At 41.8% G+C, this 19013-nt stretch overlaps 2 protein-coding genes across 3 annotated transcripts; one reads left to right on the forward strand and one right to left on the reverse strand.

The window, feature by feature from the left end:
• The first annotated feature begins 128 nt into the window (after nucleotides 1–128).
• On the forward strand, nucleotides 129–8489 carry LOC101466737 (caspase-7-like). 2 transcript variants are annotated; one of them, XM_076887060.1, is made up of 7 exons: nucleotides 129–153; nucleotides 1015–1077; nucleotides 5646–5785; nucleotides 5928–6132; nucleotides 6774–6937; nucleotides 7048–7174; nucleotides 7835–8489. In XM_076887060.1, exons 4-7 carry the CDS (start codon nucleotides 6006–6008, stop codon nucleotides 8146–8148), a joined length of 732 nt encoding a protein of 243 aa, XP_076743175.1. In that variant the 5' UTR covers nucleotides 129–153; nucleotides 1015–1077; nucleotides 5646–5785; nucleotides 5928–6005; the 3' UTR covers nucleotides 8149–8489. The 2 variants fall into 2 exon arrangements, with proteins under 2 accessions (XP_076743175.1, XP_004556181.3); XM_004556124.4 differs by lacking the exons at nucleotides 129–153; nucleotides 1015–1077; nucleotides 5646–5785 and having other exon boundaries at nucleotides 5889–6132.
• Nucleotides 8490–9822: 1333 nt separating this feature from the next.
• LOC101468707 (caspase-7-like) lies at nucleotides 9823–19013 on the reverse strand. Its single transcript, XM_024803350.2, has 4 exons — nucleotides 18818–19013; nucleotides 13577–13740; nucleotides 13340–13466; nucleotides 9823–10177 (listed from the first exon to the last, which is right to left on the reverse strand). The coding sequence occupies exons 1-4, from the start codon at nucleotides 19011–19013 to the stop codon at nucleotides 9933–9935; spliced, it is 732 nt and encodes a 243-aa protein (XP_024659118.1). The 3' UTR covers nucleotides 9823–9932.

The raw sequence follows: 19013 nt of genomic DNA on the forward strand, positions 1-19013 counted from the left end.
CAGTACGTAATTGAGATGGAACATTTTAACAACAAAAGTATGTATAAACCCCCCCCCCCCCTCCCAAAATGGTTTGTTCCAGCTCTCCCCTGTTCTGGCTCTAGCGCCGTTGCTGCCAGAGCGATGGTGGCTGAGACGCAGCGGAGCAGAGGTGTGAGTGCCTGGCTTAAAACAGGACATATTAGCTGCATTTAACCTTCTGTTACTCTTTATATAGTTGGTAGGAGTCAGACCATGTTTCTTTTTACTGAAAAACATTACACCAGGTAACCAGGGTGTAAAAAAACTTGTTTTCCAGCGATGTTTGCTACCCTACAATTTGTCCTACACTGCAGTAAAATCAGTGACATTTGAAAACCTAAAACTTAAAATTGTCCGTAGCCTGCTGTTGTTACCACTGTCCTGTTTTAAATCGATACTAACTAGCTAACTGACCGAATGCCCATTAACCTTAGAACTCCTGTTGTGTGTGTGTGTGTGTGTGTGTGTGTGTGTGTGTGTGTGTGTGTGCGTGCGTGCGTGCGTGTGTGTTTTGGGACCACCCTGGGGCGCACACATGTCAGTGCGCCCCAGGGTGGCTGTGACTACAATGTAGCTTGCCAGCACCAGTGTGTGAATGTGTGGATGACTGGATGCGTAAAGCGCTTTGGGGTCCTTAGGGACTAGTAAAGCGCTATACAAATACAGGCCATTTACCATTTTTTTTGTACAGAGAGACAGCCAGGTTCATAATGGATATAAGGAAGTTGTTTTTGTTTTTTGTTTTGTTTTTTTTTAAAAGGAGCCACATTCAGGTAAAAGTGTAAAATCAAACGATCCGTCAATCAAGAATAATGTTGGATCAGTGTTTCAATATTTATATCTTTTATTAGATATTCATGTGGTTTGGTTATTTTCCTTTTGGTTGAAAGTAGACTGAGAGAGGACTTTGTGTTAGCGATTTTAATAGTATTTTTTCATATTAATGTAATTTATCATCTAATTGAATACAATCTATTTGTGTATGATTGTCAGTCCAAAGAGGGAGAGAGGAAAGAGGAGAACGTGAGGAGAAAGTACAAGGTCAGGAAGAACCAGGTAAGAAAACAGACAGGGAACAGTGACAGGCAAAACAGAAACTGTTAAACTGACAAAGAGAAAAAAACAGATTTTACTCAAACAATCTGGAAGTTGTGTCCTCCCTATATTAAAGCTGCTGTACAGAATCTGCAAAACAAACTGGGTTGAAACATTTGACCCTCTTTAACAACATTCCAATATAACATTATCATTGATTGGGGAGATTAAAATTAATAATATATTTTTATGTGGTTCAACCACAACTCTACTAAAACCTCAGCCAGTAATAGGTAGGCCAACTTTTGGACTGTCCAGTTGTCTGTATGACTGCCGCAGTACGTGCGCCACATTTGCGCACTATCAGAAAGAGCCAAACGGCCCTGGTGGAGTGAGGAGCTGTAAAGAGAAGTGCTCTGTTTCTAAAAATGTTAAACTTTTTATAGTGTGTACCACCTGAAAGTACCACTATGAAAGCATGAAACCCATAAATCTTACAACACAAAATTTGTATTATTAAATTAGATTTTTATTTGTAATAATTTATTCTGTTTTGGGAGTGTTTTTTATGTATCTGTATTATATTATACATACACATTAAAAGTGAATCTCTGTCCAAACAATGCACTCAGTTTACTTTTTACTCACTATGAGCATCACTCATTATTCTCCCCCAGTAATGAAGGTTAGGATATGTTTTCTTTTTTATTCCAATCCATTCTTCTTTTGCAGCATTTAAATAACCTTGATCAGATTTGATGGTTTTGTTACAGACTTTTCAGAAAAGTGTTTTGCTTTTCTTTCACAAATATGGGGATTAAATTGTGTTAAAATGTACAAAACAGTGATGTCATGTTTTGAGACGAGGACCCAGGGACAGAGAGACTTGATGAATTTAAGAATCTTATGATTTATCTTGCCTGGCTGGGCAGCTCTCTGGGTGAAAAGCTCTAATCCTAGAATCGCCCCTGGTTAAGCGACTGGAAAAGAAAAATTTAATTTAATATATTTATTTATGTTTTTTTGTTCATTATTTGTTTGTATAATTGAAGACTGTTAAATGAAATTAATGAGTGGATTAATCCCAGATTATCCCAGATTAAGAAATTACATCATCAAAGCAGTGAAACATAATAACACATGCATAACAAATAATAAAGGAATTCAAGGATCAATAAAAAATGGAAACAATAAAACTACCTGAATAAATGAGTAAATAAAGAAATATTATAAAATAAATAAATACTTGAATAAATGAATGATAAAACGTTATAAATGTAATACAAATAATTGCAAATATGTAAATAAAGCAAATCAAGATATGAATCTTTTTCTTCTTCTTCCAAGTGCTTCCTTTAGGTGGTGCCACAGTGGATCATCTGCCTCCATCAATCCTTTCTGTTTGATTTATTTTGCCTGAAACAAATATTTAAATAAAATCAGAATAACAAATAGATGGTTAAATTGATACATTTAAATATCTAAGGATTCCCAGAGTGTGGACCAAAGGTGCTGCAGGTGGGCTGCAGTAATAACTGAAGGTCATTGTAGTATTAATCATTTATCGCCAGCAGCGTGTGATTTTTATGTCATTTTAAATAAAAAATGTGTAATCACTGTGACAGAATTAAGATCTTTGATTGGGTCATAAATGTGTGGGACAGCAGCATTCTTGACTTTAGGAATGAGTGATCTAATTAAATAGTGAGGAATAGATAAATAGATAGAGGCCATGATGGAGGGGTCAATCAAATTAGATGTGTGGATGTTGGAGGATGAGATTCCCACAGAGGATCAGTTTGGAAATCAAGGCGGGAATTAAAAGAAAGACATACAGAGAGAAAGAAGGAAGAAGAAGACATAGAGTGAATATCTACAGAAATTAAACAATAAATAATTTTTTACTTAAATATTTTGGAGGGATATGCAAATGTCTATTTTTTTAATTATTTGTAAGGACTACATTTTGTATTTATAAATGATCAACTTCTTGTTTTTTCTACTGAATTAATGTTTTTTTCTGTTGTGTGTGGGAGCAGCCGACCTCATCGAGAATTTCCTTTGGGATGAAGTCTGATGAATTAAAATGAAATAAAGACGGGTGTTCGTGCACATATGTGAGCGTGTTCAAGGATTCCTGGAATGCTTTGATTTGTTTACGTGTTATTTTTTATGGACACCTTGTTCCCGTGTGCGGCAGGAAAAGCAGGTTTCCTCTGAGGCATGAGATGCTGATAGGTCAGGCGTGTGACCTGTGATCAAAGTTTACGAGCAGCTGACAGATGAGTGTGACTACAGCAGACAGCACAGCGCAAACAGCTACGTTCCTCACTCACTTCAATCTCTGCAGCAGTCAACCTTGTCCAGACTCCACCACATTACATCTGCATGAGTCAGTCTGTTCTTTATTTATAGAGTGTGTCTCATTACATGCAAACTCAACAAGCTTAAAAAATTAAATCATTGTTTTAATATAGTGCAAAATGACAACAACAGTCACATCAAGGTGCTTTACACTGTAAGCTAGAGACCCTACAACAATACAGAGAAAACCTATCAATCACACAACCCCCTGTGAGCAAGACTTTGGTGACAGTGGGAAGGAAAAAAATCCCTTTAAAGTGGAATAAACCTCTGGGAGAACCAGACTCAGAGAGGACTCTGCTGTAACTGGGGGTGAGGGGAGGAAGACAGGACAAAGACGCAGAACATAAAACCAAAAACCCCTTGTTATCTCGTAGGGACACTTTAACTTCCCCTCAGTTCATCTGCTGCCTGAAACATGAAGCTCAGATAGTCAGCAGTCAGTCAGTCCCGTCAGACACCCATAGACACTTCTTGACCGTGTTTGTGCTGCTGGAGCATTTTTAATGACTTCATCTGACCAATAATATGTCCGCTAGGGCTATGACCAAAATCTCATATCCTGATATAAAACATTTATCATCCCGACAATGATATATATGACAAAAATGTAAAATTTTCTTTAAATTCTGTGAATCCCGGGCAATTCAACTTGTGTGAAGTGTTTTCAGGTGGGCATCATGCACCCGGAGTTGAGTGTATCGACCGATGCGTGAAACAATGCATTTTTAGACATAGGTTGTAACGGCTCCAATTTTCTTTGTGATTATTTATTGCACGGGGAAAAGCCTGTTGTAACGTTTGAGTCTAAGGTTTATTTTCAGCACCAGACGGCTGTGTTTTGCTTCTCATCCATAAACTCTCCATACTCTTTCACATGATTCTTGCGTAGTGTCAGGGTTCTCGGTCGGTTCGACCCAGCATTTTGAGTTTATCATGTTTTGGTTTATTTTTGAATGATCGTTTTGTTACTCTTGTGCTTTGTTGATTATTATTAGAATTCTATCTTTCTGTTTATTCGTTTTCAAGGATTTGTTGTCTCATGTATAGTTTGAGTTCCATGTGTTATTTTCTGTCTGCCTCTCAGTGTTGAGTCTGTGTCTTTGTGTAGTGATTTCGTGTTTCCTGTTTTATTGTGAAGGTCTGCGTCTCATGTGAGTGTATTCAGTTTTACCTCCCTTGTCTCGTCTCGTTAATTACTTCCAGCTGTGTCCCCCACCTGTGTGTAATCGCCCTGTGTTTCTCTGAGTGTATTTAAGTTGTGTATTCTGTTGTAATAGTTGCTGGTCCGTCTGGCCATCCACCGTGTTTCATCTGTGTGTTCTCCCTGCTGTCCATCGTCATTTACCTCTACCAATCCTCCTTCATGTTTGTGTTCATGTTCAGTAGATTAGTTCTTTCCAGTATAGTTTAGCTTAATCTCTGTTTGCCATTTTTTCCCCTGTGCTTTGTGTTTCAATAAACTGCCTTCACATCTTCACGAGTGCCTGCAATTGGATCCTCCTTTATTTTTCCCCACACAGCTCATCTCACTCGCCGTGACACATAGGTGGTAGAAGAGGTTTGCCGTGTTTGAGTCTGAGGTGGGGACCAGTTTCATGCATAATTTGCATAGTACAGTTTTCTGGTCCGTGTCAGACTTTTCATAACCAAACCATGTCAATGCTACAGAGGGAGCCCCTCGTTTAGAAATAAGGTCCTCGATTTGTTTTGAATGGTCCTTCTGCTTGTCATAATTTCAGTTTATTATTTTTTATAAATCTCAACAGGATCTTCAGCTTCATTGTGAAAGGTTTATGTGGAAAACAAACAAATGGAAGGCGGAGCCACACAGTGGGTTTACCATCATTGTTGCTAACGACAACGCGTAAAAACAGTTGCGTAGTGTGGTTATTTTAAATATAAGAGAAAGAGAGAACTTAATATAGCCACTACAGGGACCTGATTTTAAACCATCTGTCTGGAGTTTTCAGGATCACTGAAAGATTCAGACGACCAAACAAACCCCACAGCCAGTGAAGTAGAATAAGGCAGAATAAAGTGGAAACACTCACTTTTATTTAGGTTTTTACTCACAGGGGTGGCAAAAGTCTTGCTTGGAGTGAAACAAACTTTATTTGTAAAGATGACAAACACAAACTTCACATTTTTAGTAAAGTGTTTTTATTAAAATCAAAAATCATAAAAGGCTTTAAAAACTCCTCGATTGTTTTCTGTTACTGCAGGAAAATGTTTGTGTGCCGTGAAATGATGACATGTCATCCGTGAGTGGAACACACCTGGATATCTGGCACAGCGAGAAAAAACATGAAGTTGTGTAAGACTTGAGCACATAAGGCTGATAAGGCAGCAGAGGAAGTTCCAGGTAAGGTAAAGAGGTGTGGTCACACCTTTACAGCTCAGGGGCTCTTAAAATACTTTCAGTGCAGAGCCAGGAGCTTAAATCTGACAGAGACTCACAGAGACAGAGCTCAGCGGACCTCAGCTACATCACCATGTCCCAGCAGAGACGACCAGTGGGTGGGAAGGCTGAGGTGAACCGGGCAGTGGTGGTGTCCGTGGCCGAGTTTTACCCCGGGGTGAAGATGGGGAACAGGGCCGGAGCCAAGAGGGATGCCAAGAGGCTCCACAGTACCCTCAGCAGGCGGGGCTTTAAGGTGGAGTTGCACAGCGACCTGAGCGGCGCCGAAATCTACGAGCTGTTTGAGAAAGGTAACCAATCGCATCACCCCGAAAAGCCCACTTCCAACAATAAAAACAGGACGCAAAACATTCTAACTTTATTTAAACACAGCACAGAGACAAAATATTTAAATTGAGAGAGCTTTCAGCCAAGAACTCATTCATTTAAAAAAACAGCTGATGTCACAGAAACTCAGAGGGGGCGGGGCATCAGTGCCCACAGCAGGGCCTGCGTCTGTGAGCCCAGATAAGGAAACATTTGCAGCTCCATCTCCCTGACAGACACGCAGCTTTAACATTACAGTCTCTGTGTGTGTGTCCACACACACAGACACACCTCTGTTCTATTTACAGGTAAAGGTGAGGCTTACACTGCCCTGACACTCATTGGTGACATGCCAGCGCTGACTGATACATTTGTAATTATATAACATGTGAGGATGTGATTATATGAGTGTGTTTTACAGTGATGGTGATTAAACACTGTTACAACTGATTTCCACTCATAGATCAAACATAGGTCATAAAGTTTCATTAGTTTGAATCTTCTGCATGTGAACGTAAACACAGGCTGGCATACCTGCTGCCATGTATCCAGTGGTATGGCTGCTGTGAGAATGCTGACTGAGGGTCACTGACAGCACTACTGTCTGTTTGTGTCTGTTCTGCAGAGAGCAGGCGGCCCGTGAAGGACTGCTTCCTGGCTGTCTTGTCGTCTCACGGGGAGGAGGACTGCGTGTTCGGAGCCGACGGCAAACCCGTCCGGCTGTCTCGGATCTTCGCATATTTTGACAACGAGTGCATGGAGAATAAGGCCAAAGTGTTCCTCATACAGGTAGGTGGCAGAAGGGCGAGGACAACATGAGTTTAGGTCGTGTCGAGGGAATCAAATGATCTGTTTTCTTCTGTGATGCTGAGGTCATCCTTTTGATGCTGTCTCTGCAGGCGTGTCGCGGAGACGCTCTGGATGATGGAGTGGAGGTGGACTCGGCCGGTGACGCCACCGACTGCAGCTTCTCCCTCCACCTCTCAGTTCCTGTAGATACAGCTGTGATGTATGCCACGTCCCCAGGTAAACACCAAGCCTTCAACAGACCACCACCACTACCCTCTAAACCTCCTCAGCGGCCACTCAGACCTCCTAAACTACCCTTCAAACCTCCTGACAGGCAGCATAACCATTTTATCCATCCCTAGAACCTCCACAGTTACCGTGAAACATAGAAATTAAACCATCTTTATGACAAGTGCAACACTTGCAATATGATCACATCTCTTCAGGGACTTTTAAGACCTACCAAAGGACTTCTAAACCTCCTTAGTAACCAGAGAAATCTTCTATACTACCCATTAACCTCCTCTATGACTACTGAAATCATTTTAACTGTTCATGGAATCTCCTCACCTGCCACAAAAGTGCCCAACTACCTGTAGACTCTCCCCAATTACTGCAGACCTCTAACTTCCTCTGAGGCCCGCATACCTTTCCAGCTGATCCTGGAGAACCTCCTTCATGACGCACAAACACATTAAAAAAAAAACCTCAGAGCTTTTTTGGTTGGTAGAAACCTTTATATGATGGTTGATACAACAACACAAGTCCGACTCCGGATACTAATAAATCGTGATTTTCTTTCTCAGTTATGTCCTCAGGAGCTCTCAGAATTCTTCAGAGGTTGTACGTGTTTAACCATGTCAGATTTCTCTGTTTACCTCCTCCTCTCTCCATCAGGTTACGGAGCCTTCATGAGCCCGCTTGGATCCGTCTTCCTTCAGACGTTCTGCACTTTGTTGGAGGACGAGGCCCATCAGAACCTGGAGCTGACTCGCCTGATGACCCGCCTCTCCCACAGGGTGGCCTACACCTTCCAGGCCAAAGGTCGTGAGCTGGGCGGGAAGAAAGAGATGCCGTGCTTCCTGACACGACTGACCAGAGAGGTGTTCCTGTCCTCAGAGTCAGAGAGAGCCGGAAAAGCAGAGGGAATCTCAGCCACATTACTGGTTGGTACTGAGAGCACCAGAACACGGACACCTTCCATCAGTTAGACCAAATCACGGCAGAGCACATGGAGGAATGGAAATGATCTTGTTTTTGTGTGGTGTCGTTCTAAAACTGTGTGAAGAAAATGTTTAGCATGTCCTGTACATATGTATGTATGCACTTTATTATTTATCTGCAAATACACAATGTTTGATACAGTCACGGGTCTGCTTGGTCTATTTCCTGAACATCTGTCAGTAACAGGCGTAAATCATCATGCCTGACCAGGTAAACGTGTTTATAGGACGATGCAGACATCGTAAACACACTGGAGCCTGAGCTGGAAACCCTGCACGTTCTTTTTTACAGAGCGGTTGGTGAGATGCAGGGGTAACTTCTGCGAGGCTCATTAATGCTGAATATATCTGCAGGTCAGGGAAGCTCTTTCTGACATCTGAAAACATCTGGACTCTGTGAAGCAGAAACAGGTCAGGAGAGCTGAAAAGCATGAGAGTTTGATCTGCCGTCTGTAGCTCTGCACTGACCTGCGGATGATTTTGTGGAGAGGTCTGTGAACTTGCTCTGTCTTTCCAAGCTTGTGACGTTAGAGAACGAGGATGATGATGTTTGTTTCACGCCTTCAGATTTTAATCATGTGGTCAGAATAAACTCAGTTTGTGACAGGAGCTTCTTTTTTTTACCTTTGTGAATGTAACACTGGAACTATTTTGCTTCTAGAGCACCACTGAATATCCATGTAACGTGTCTAAGCTGTGAATGAAGAGGGTGTAGTGATGTGATGGAGCAGTTGTGGGGAAGTGAAACAGCTGAGTTCTGGGAAATGTCGTGCTGTGTGTCAGACATGAATCATAAATGTGTTGCAGGTACTAAACTGAAAGTAGATGAAGGAAGGCCTCAGGACAAAACCGCTCCCACACCTCTGTGAGCGTAAACTTCCCGACCTGCTGACTGCTCATTCCACGTCACATAATCTGCTTTATTACATATTCAGTGATAACAGGTGTGGACTCTGTAAGTTCTGGTTCACGTCCAGACAGGAAGTACTCAAACCCAGACAGACTGACTTTATGTGATCCCACACGTGTCTCTGTATGAACACACACCTGCTGACTCAAGGAGATGACTCAGAAACATCGCCACCTAAGATTCTCACAACTCCTGTAAGAGGACAAAATATGTGAAATGTAAATCCAGCCTGACCCTGCAGGTTGATTGGTCACCTGTTAACAGATGTAAAGTTCAAACCCTCACCTGGTTTCTGGTTTAAATGCTTAAACATGTGACTCATCCACAGCTGTACCTTCACACTGCTGATGAAGAGGTTAAAACTTTTAAATTACTGTTTATACCGACCTGTTAGACTCACATATGCAGTAAATCTTACATTTTATTGTTAAACATGTGACGGTGTTCTTCAGACTGACACTTTAGTTTAGGAATAATCTTTTTCTTCAACCAACAATTCAAGATTTATTTGTAATGTCTCAATACAGGAGTAGAAATTTTTAAGCACTATAAAAGATTTCTGCACCTACTCCAAATTACTGTTTTTTATTATTAAAAACTACCTGCTGTTAATTTCTGATACTCAGTTATTTGTTCATATTCAGATGTATTTATCAAAGGAAAAATAAATGCAGATATAAAAATGTGTGACTACGTGGATAATGAGTGAATAAGTGAAGAAATAACCTTCATAAATGAGAAAATAAGCTCCAGTTTATTGCAGTCGCATTAAAGTGGATCAATGAACAGCTGAAGTTTGTGAAACTTCTCAAAAAATGGTGACACAACATCTTCAAGAACTTTAGGAAAACCTTTCCCAGGATCAGAGATCTTCTCTCTCTGACTCTGAGGACAGGAACACCTCTCTGGTCAGTCGTGTCAGGAAGCACGGCATCTCTTTCTTCCCGCCCAGCTCACGACCTTTGGCCTGGAAGGTGTAGGCCACCCTGTGGGAGAGGCGGGTCATCAGGCGAGTCAGCTCCAGGTTCTGATGGGCCTCGTCCTCCAACAAAGTGCAGAACGTCTGAAGGAAGACGGATCCAAGCGGGCTCATGAAGGCTCCGTAACCTGATGGAGAGAGGAGGAGGTAAACAGAGATACTGGTCTGTGGACCGTGGTGAAAAATCTGCAGATTATTGATTCAGACAAATGTCACCACCAGGTGTCAAAAATGAAGAGGTTCTGTGGTCTCTTCAAAGGTGTTAGAGTTTTCAGAGAGGGTTCTGTAGGATTTGGACAACACTACTAAAACACTACTTGAGTTGTCAGGAAAAGGTTCTAGAGGTCCTCACAAAGTTGTAGGACTCACTGAGGAAGTTGCACTGGTATTTTAAGTTTAAGGGATCCTGGAGAAAGGGAGCCTTGAGGAGATTAGACTGGTCAGTGAGAAGGTTCAAGGTTCTCTGGTAGGCTGGTTATGGCCAGAGAGATTTAAACAGCTGTTTGAAAAGTGAACTTAATATTTAGGATGAAGAAGGTCACCTAGATTCAGTTAAGAATGTGCAGTGGTCATTACAGAGGTTCAAGGGCTTTGTAGTCATTGTGGAGCCTCTAAGCGTAGTTCACGAGGTTTCAGTTGTCAATAAAATGTTTGAGGGGTCTTTAGGATGCTGTAGCAGTCACTGGGGAAGTTTTATGATCACAAAAAAGGTTCAACAGATTCTTTAGAAGATAGAGGTCTGCAGTAATTGGGGAGAGTCTACAGGTAGTTGGGAAATTTTGTGGCAGGTGAGGAGATTCCATGAACAGTTAAAATGATTTCAGTAGTCATAGAGGAGGTTAATGGGTAGCAGGGGCGATTCTAGGATTAGAGCTTTGGAGGTGCTGAGCACCCAGAGAGCTGCCCAGCCAGGCAAGATAAATCATAAGATTCTTAAATTCATCAAGTCTCTCTGTCCCTGGGTCCTCGTCTCAAAACATGACATCACTGTTTTGTACATTTTAACACAATTTAATCCCCATATTTGTGAAAGAAAAGCAAAACACTTTTCTGAAAAGTCTGTAACAAAACCATCAAATCTGATCAAGGTTATTTAAATGCTGCAAAAGAAGAATGGATTGGAATAAAAAAGAAAACATATCCTAACCTTCATTACTGGGGGAGAATAATGAGTGATGCTCATAGTGAGTAAAAAGTAAACTGAGTGCATTGTTTGGACAGAGATTCACTTTTAAGGTGTATGTATAATATAATACATATACATAAAGAAAACACTCCCAAAACAGAATAAATTATTACAAATAAAAATCTAATTTAATAATACAAATTTTGTGTTGTAAGATTTATGGGTTTCATGCTTTCATAGTGGTACTTTCAGGTGGTACACACTGTAAAAAGTTTAACATTTTTAGAAACAGAGCACTTCTCTTTACAGCTCCTCACTCCACCAGGGCCGTTTGGCTCTTTCTGATAGTGCGCAAATGTGGCGCACGTACTGCGGCAGTCATACAGACAACTGGACAGTCCAAAAGTTGGCCTACCTATTACTGGCTGAGGTTTTAGTAGAGTTGTGGTTGAACCACATAAAAATATATTATTAATTTTAATCTCCCCAATCAATGATAATGTTATGTTGGAATGTTGTTAAAGAGGGTCAAATGTTTCAACCCAGTTTGTTTTGCAGATTCTGTACAGCAGCTTTAATATAGGGAGGACACAACTTCCAGATTGTTTGAGTAAAATCTGGTTTTTTCTCTTTGTCAGTTTAACAGTTTCTGTTTTGCCTGTCACTGTTCCCTGTCTGTTTTCTTACCTGGTTCTTCCTGACCTTGTACTTTCTCCTCACGTTCTCCTCTTTCCTCTCTCCCTCTTTGGACTGACAATCATACACAAATAGATTGTATTCAATTAGATGATAAATTACATTAATATGAAAAAATACTATTAAAATCGCTAACACAAAGTCCTCTCTCAGTCTACTTTCAACCAAAAGGAAAATAACCAAACCACATGAATATCTAATAAAAGATATAAATATTGAAACACTGATCCAACATTATTCTTGATTGACGGATCGTTTGATTTTACACTTTTACCTGAATGTGGCTCCTTTTAAAAAAAAACAAAACAAAAAACAAAAACAACTTCCTTATATCCATTATGAACCTGGCTGTCTCTCTGTACAAAAAAAATGGTAAATGGCCTGTATTTGTATAGCGCTTTACTAGTCCCTAAGGACCCCAAAGCGCTTTACGCATCCAGTCATCCACACATTCACACACTGGTGCTGGCAAGCTACATTGTAGTCACAGCCACCCTGGGGCGCACTGACATGTGTGCGCCCCAGGGTGGTCCCAAAACACACACGCACGCACGCACACACACACACACACACACACACACACACACACACACACACACACACAACAGGAGTTCTAAGGTTAATGGGCATTCGGTCAGTTAGCTAGTTAGTATCGATTTAAAACAGGACAGTGGTAACAACAGCAGGCTACGGACAATTTTAAGTTTTAGGTTTTCAAATGTCACTGATTTTACTGCAGTGTAGGACAAATTGTAGGGTAGCAAACATCGCTGGAAAACAAGTTTTTTTACACCCTGGTTACCTGGTGTAATGTTTTTCAGTAAAAAGAAACATGGTCTGACTCCTACCAACTATATAAAGAGTAACAGAAGGTTAAATGCAGCTAATATGTCCTGTTTTAAGCCAGGCACTCACACCTCTGCTCCGCTGCGTCTCAGCCACCATCGCTCTGGCAGCAACGGCGCTAGAGCCAGAACAGGGGAGAGCTGGAACAAACCATTTTGGGGGGGGGGGGGGTTTATACATACTTTTGTTGTTAAAATGTTCCATCTCAATTACGTACTGTATGCTTTTTATATTTTTAGCAGTGTGTCACACAAACAGCAAATATTGTCAAAAAAGTAAGAAATCTTTGGGGGTGCTTTGATTTGTGACATCTAAAATCTTTGGGGGGCTAAAATCGCCCCTGATGGGTAGTATAGAAGATTTCTCTGGTTACTAAGGAGGTTTAGAAGTCCTTTGGTAGGTCTTAAAAGTCCCTGAAGAGATGTGATCATATTGCAAGTGTTGCAGTTGTCATAAAGATGGTTTAATTTCTATGTTTCACGGTAACTGTGGAGGTTCTAGGGATGGATAAAATGGTTATGCTGCCTGTCAGGAGGTTTGAAGGGTAGTTTAGGAGGTCTGAGTGGCCGCTGAGGAGGTTTAGAGGGTAGTGGTGGTGGTCTGTTGAAGGCTTGGTGTTTACCTGGGGGCGTGGCATACATCACAGCTGTATCTACAGGAACTGAGAGGTGGAGGGAGAAGCTGCAGTCGGTGGCGTCACCGGCCGAGTCCACCTCCACTCCATCATCCAGAGCGTCTCCGCGACACGCCTGCAGAGACAGCATCAAGAGGATGACCTCAGCATCACAGAAGAAAACAGATCATTTGATTCCCTCGACACGACCTAAACTCATGTTGTCCTCGCCCTTCTGCCACCTACCTGTATGAGGAACACTTTGGCCTTATTCTCCATGCACTCGTTGTCAAAATATGCGAAGATCCGAGACAGCCGGACGGGTTTGCCGTCGGCTCCGAACACGCAGTCCTCCTCCCCGTGAGACGACAAGACAGCCAGGAAGCAGTCCTTCACGGGCCGCCTGCTCTCTGCAGAACAGACACAAACAGTTGTGCCGTCAGCAGAGATGGGCAGTAACTCGTTACTGTAATCCGATTACTTTTTCGAGTAACGAGTAAAGTAAGGGATTACTATTGCAAAAAAGATAATTAGATTACTGTTACTTTCCCATAAGTACGCTGCATTACTGCGTTAATAAAACCGTGATTTATTTGCGAGAGTGTCTCATGACAATGACGTAAGTGCGACGTTCGTGGCAACAGCTGTGTGCAGATCAACAATGGATAATATAACGAGTGCAGGAGAGAGTATGAGCGTGCAGCGTTTAAAGCGTGGAAGTACTGACCTTACTTTGAGTTTGATTCCGTAATAAGTGACAAAAACATTAGCGTCTGTTGTGTGTGGGAAGAAAAGTTCTTTTTACAGCGAAAAAACCCCTAAATGTCCGAGCAAGCACCAAATACGCTGCTGCTGGAATCTGAAATTCACAGAGAAACTCCCAGATCCTTCCACTGACATGATGGCTGCGGCACACCTGCACCAGGGCAAACCTCCGCCTGCCCCACTTCTGCTATATAGGTTAAAATAGAGCAACAGGACCGCTGAGACTTTGATTTTATTTATTTTCTTCTGTGTTTTACTTGCATCTATTTGAAAGAGAGAGTGTAAACACAAAAAATATTTTATTTTATGTGCTGGAATGTGCAGACAATAGGTTTAAATGTTAAACAAATTTCTTCCAGTCAGAGAATGTTGCATATAATTTAATGTTTGCTTGATGCATAAAGTTAAAAGATTAAAACTGATAAAACAAGTATTAAAAAGAGACTTTTTCATTTGATTACATTTTGTATGATGGATTATGCAGAAAAAGTAGAAATGGGCTGAAAGATCTATCGCTTTATCACCTATTTAGGGGATAAATCATGTTTTAAAAAGTAACTAAGTAACTAATTACTTTTGAAAATAAGTAATCAGTAAAGTAACTGGATTACTTTTTTCGGGAAGTAACCAGTAATTAGTTACTGATTACTTTTTTCAAGTAACTTGACCAACTTTGGCCGTCAGTGACCCTCAGTCAGCATTCTCACAGCAGCCATAACACTGGATACAGTGGGGCAAAAAGTATTTAGTCAGCCACCGATTGTGCAAGTTCCCCCACCTAAAATGATGACAGAGGTCAGTAATTTGCACCAGAGGTACACTTCAACTGTGAGAGACAGAATGTGGAAAAAAAAATCCATGAATTCACATGGTAGGATTTGTAAAGAATTTATTCGTAAATCAGGGTGGAAAATAAGTATTTGGTCAATAACAAAAATACAACTCAATACTTTGTAACATAACCTTTGTTGGCAATAACAGAGGTCAAACGTTTACTATATGTCTTTACCAGGTTTGCACACACAGTAGCTGGTATTTTGGCCCATTCCTCCATGCAGATCTTCTCGAGAGCAGTGATGCTTTGGGGCTGTCGCCGAGCAACACGGACTTTCAACTCCCGCCACAGATTTTCTATGGGGTTGAGGTCTGGAGACTGGCTAGGCCACTCCAGGACTTTCAAATGCTTCTTACGGAGCCACTCCTTTGTTGCCCGGGCGGTGTGTTTTGGATCATTGTCATGTTGGCAGACCCAGCCTCGTTTCATCTTCAAAGTTCTCACTGATGGAAGGAGGTTTTGGCTCAAAATCTCACGATACATGGCCCCATTCATTCTGTCCTTAACACGGATCAGTCGTCCTGTCCCCTTGGCAGAAAAACAGCCCCATAGCATGATGTTTCCACCCCCATGCTTCACAGTAGGTATGGTGTTCTTGGGATGCAACTCAGTATTCTTCTTCCTCCAAACACGACGAGTTGAGTTTATACCAAAAAGTTCTACTTTGGTTTCATCTGACCACATGACATTCTCCCAATCCTCTGCTGTATCATCCATGTGCTCTCTGGCAAACTTCAGACGGGCCTGGACATGCACTGGCTTCAGCAGCGGAACACGTCTGGCACTGCGGGATTTGATTCCCTGCCGTTGTAGTGTGTTACTGATGGTGACCTTTGTTACTTTGGTCCCAGCTCTCTGCAGGTCATTCACCAGGTCCCCCCGTGTGGTTCTGGGATCTTTGCTCACCGTTCTCATGATCATTTTGACCCCACGGGATGAGATCTTGCGTGGAGCCCCAGATCGAGGGAGATTATCAGTGGTCTTGTATGTCTTCCATTTTCTGATGATTGCTCCCACAGTTGATTTTTTCACACCAAGCTGCTTGCCTATTGTAGATTCACTCTTCCCAGTCTGGTGCAGGTCTACAATACTTTTCCTGGTGTCCTTCGAAAGCTCTTTGGTCTTGGCCATGGCGGAGTTTGGAGTCTGACTGTTTGAGGCTGTGGACAGGTGTCTTTTATACAGATGATGAGTTCAAACAGGTGCCATTCATACAGGTAACGAGTGGGGGACAGAAAAGCTTCTTACAGAAGAAGTTACAGGTCTGTGACAGCCAGAGATTTTCCTTGTTTGAGGTGACCAAATACTTATTTTCCACCCTAATTTACGAATAAATTCTTTACAAATCCTACCATGTGGATTCATGGATTTTTTTTCACATTCTGTCTCTCACAGTTGAAGTGTACCTCTGGTGCAAATTACTGACCTCTGTCATCATTTTAAGTGGGGGAACTTGCACAATCGGTGGCTGACTAAATACTTTTTTGCCCCACTGTACATGGCAGCAGGTATGCACGTGCTCAATGCACATGCGCCTCGTCTGCAGAGTGGTTACTCATGAGAAACAGGAACACTGAAGCAAAAGCCAGCCTGTCTTTATTTTTTATTACCATCTAATAAGTTGTTAGTAATTAAATAGGTGTTACACTGCAGTTCCTCTGACATCCAGCAGAGGCAGCAGGGAGTCTGTCCCCATGTTCTTCCATGTTAAAACTAGTAAACATCTTTACAGTCTAATACACAAACTGTTTGGTCTCTCTGCATAATTTCTTAACCCATACCTGTTTAAACTGGATTAAGGCTTAAAGTGTGCATTATTAGGGCCGTGGCCTCTTTGACAAACAGGTGGATGGTGACACAGGTGGCTGTTGCTGCTAGCTATCTGCTAGCTTCACCTCAGCTAACTGAAGTGCAAAAGCAGCCCAGCATAGCCAGGCTTTCTCTGTTTTAGCTGGATTAAATCCAGTCTGAGTTGACCGGCATCACGATGGTGGTTACTGGTTAAGGCATGCATGCGCAAAGCAAACATTATCAGTGGTGAAAGAGCTCTGAAGATTATAAAAATACAGCACCAAATACAGAGCTGGTGCTACTATAAGATCAGTGATTAGATACTTTATTGATCCCACATGGGAAATTGTTAAATGAGCCAACACACCTGGGCTACGTGACCAGTAGTCAGTCATGTGATCGTTCAGATAAGATAAACTTACGATGAACTTTTGTTTTGATGTTGGAGCGAATAAATGACGCACCTCGCCTGTCCTGTGAGAAGCAGGTTCTAGCCTGGAGCTGCTGAATGGCACAGTGAGCTGCTCACAGACACTCTACAGTCAGCTGATCATTCACCTCATCACGCTATGATTCAATTTGCCCTCCGGCCTGCAGCTGTTTGGGTCTTTAATATGTAATAATAGAAATAATATACAACATGGAAGCATCCATCAGTATATTCTTCTTCTTTCTTTAATGTATTAGAGCTAATCGGCACTCGTCTCATGGTGCTCAGAGCTGAAAGTCAATAAATCCATAAATCCATAGAGCAATACATAAATGTCCAGAGCTCGCTGTTCCAGAGTCAGATGCAGGTTTGCACACCTAAGCTGCGCTGTCACAGAGAAAAGAGGCTTTTTCCTTTAGACCGCTGCTGCCGTGAACTTTAACCTTTGACCTGATGGCATGCAGGGACAATAAGCATCTGACTGAGATGACTTTGCTGGGAAGTTTGTACGTGTGCAAGCTGCAGACCTGCTCAGAGCTCTGCATTTACACAGGCGGTCTCACCTGCTGATCAGCAGCACCTGGTTACCTGTGAGATGAGTGAGGCTGGTGTTAAGATTCAAGAATTGAGAAAGGGTACAAGAGGTGATCGAAAAATAACCACACTGGTCCGACCGGGTGAAGTCAAACGAAGATTTTAATTCACATGTGGGAAGATCACTGAACACAGCAATTGATCTTCGACTTACTAAAGCACAAACAATTATTTTATAACATCAGGGTTTATTTACTGACGCCCCTTCATGCGTCACAGATACATTTTATACATAGATCAGATCAACATCATCATGACTTTTCACCTAGAAAATCATCTTCTATTTTCATGGCTAGCCCTTCCTGTCTACCTTTCAGTTCTTGTCTTGTTCCTCTTTCTTGCCGAGACACCAAGAAACGGTTCCTCTTTTACCAAGACAATTTTGCAGTTACAGCCAAACATAACTAACCTCTCCTCTAAATAAATCTAATTTAAAGTGTGTGTGTGTGTGTGTGTGTGTTGACCTCACATGCTCTTTGTGTCACCTCTTCACCTACTGTCTGTGTCTCGTCCTCAAATGCTCTTTCTCAATTCACCTGTTGCACTTCTGACCTTTTACCAGACCAGAAGCTCACTGAGACTATGTGTATATCTTCTACTAAATAAATGTTTTAACCAAGAACCTCTACTAAAAGCTTAATACAAGAATATGAACATATAAAAGATAATAAAATAAACTGATATACGTGTTTTGTAAGCATGTATTGCAATTCCTTCTATGTTCTAGTTTTCCCTCAGCATGTATCACCTGAACAGTCACGTCAGTGAGGCTTACGACCTTTAAAGAACCTGAACATCAACTCAAATAAGCACAGATATGCAATATGTATAAAATGGTTATAACTGCACCTGAAATACAAAGTTAACATCATCATAAACATCTTAAGGCCATCTTAAAGCTATCTATTACATTGTTAAAGCAATGATCATACTGCAGATTATATTATGCTGGTAAAATACTTTTTGTTCATCCCCACACTGGACATGTTCACGCCCACCTGCACATGAGCCCATGCCCGCTGCAGGTGATTTATCCTTCAAACCACACATGATGCTTCCATGGAAATGTTACCTTGCACAAACAGCTCGTAGATTTCGTCACCGCTCAGGTCGCTGTGCAGCTCCACCTCGAAGCCTCGCCTGCTGAGGGTGCCGTGAAGCCTCTTGGCGTCTTTCTGGGCTCCGGCCCTGTCCCCCAGACTCACGCCGGGGTCAAACTGGGCCACGGACACTACCACAGCCCGGTTACTCCCTGCTCTGGCATCCAT

The sequence above is a fragment of the Maylandia zebra genome, linkage group LG7 (assembly GCF_041146795.1).
Source record: "Maylandia zebra isolate NMK-2024a linkage group LG7, Mzebra_GT3a, whole genome shotgun sequence".
In the NCBI taxonomy this organism is placed as follows: domain Eukaryota; kingdom Metazoa; phylum Chordata; class Actinopteri; order Cichliformes; family Cichlidae; genus Maylandia; species Maylandia zebra.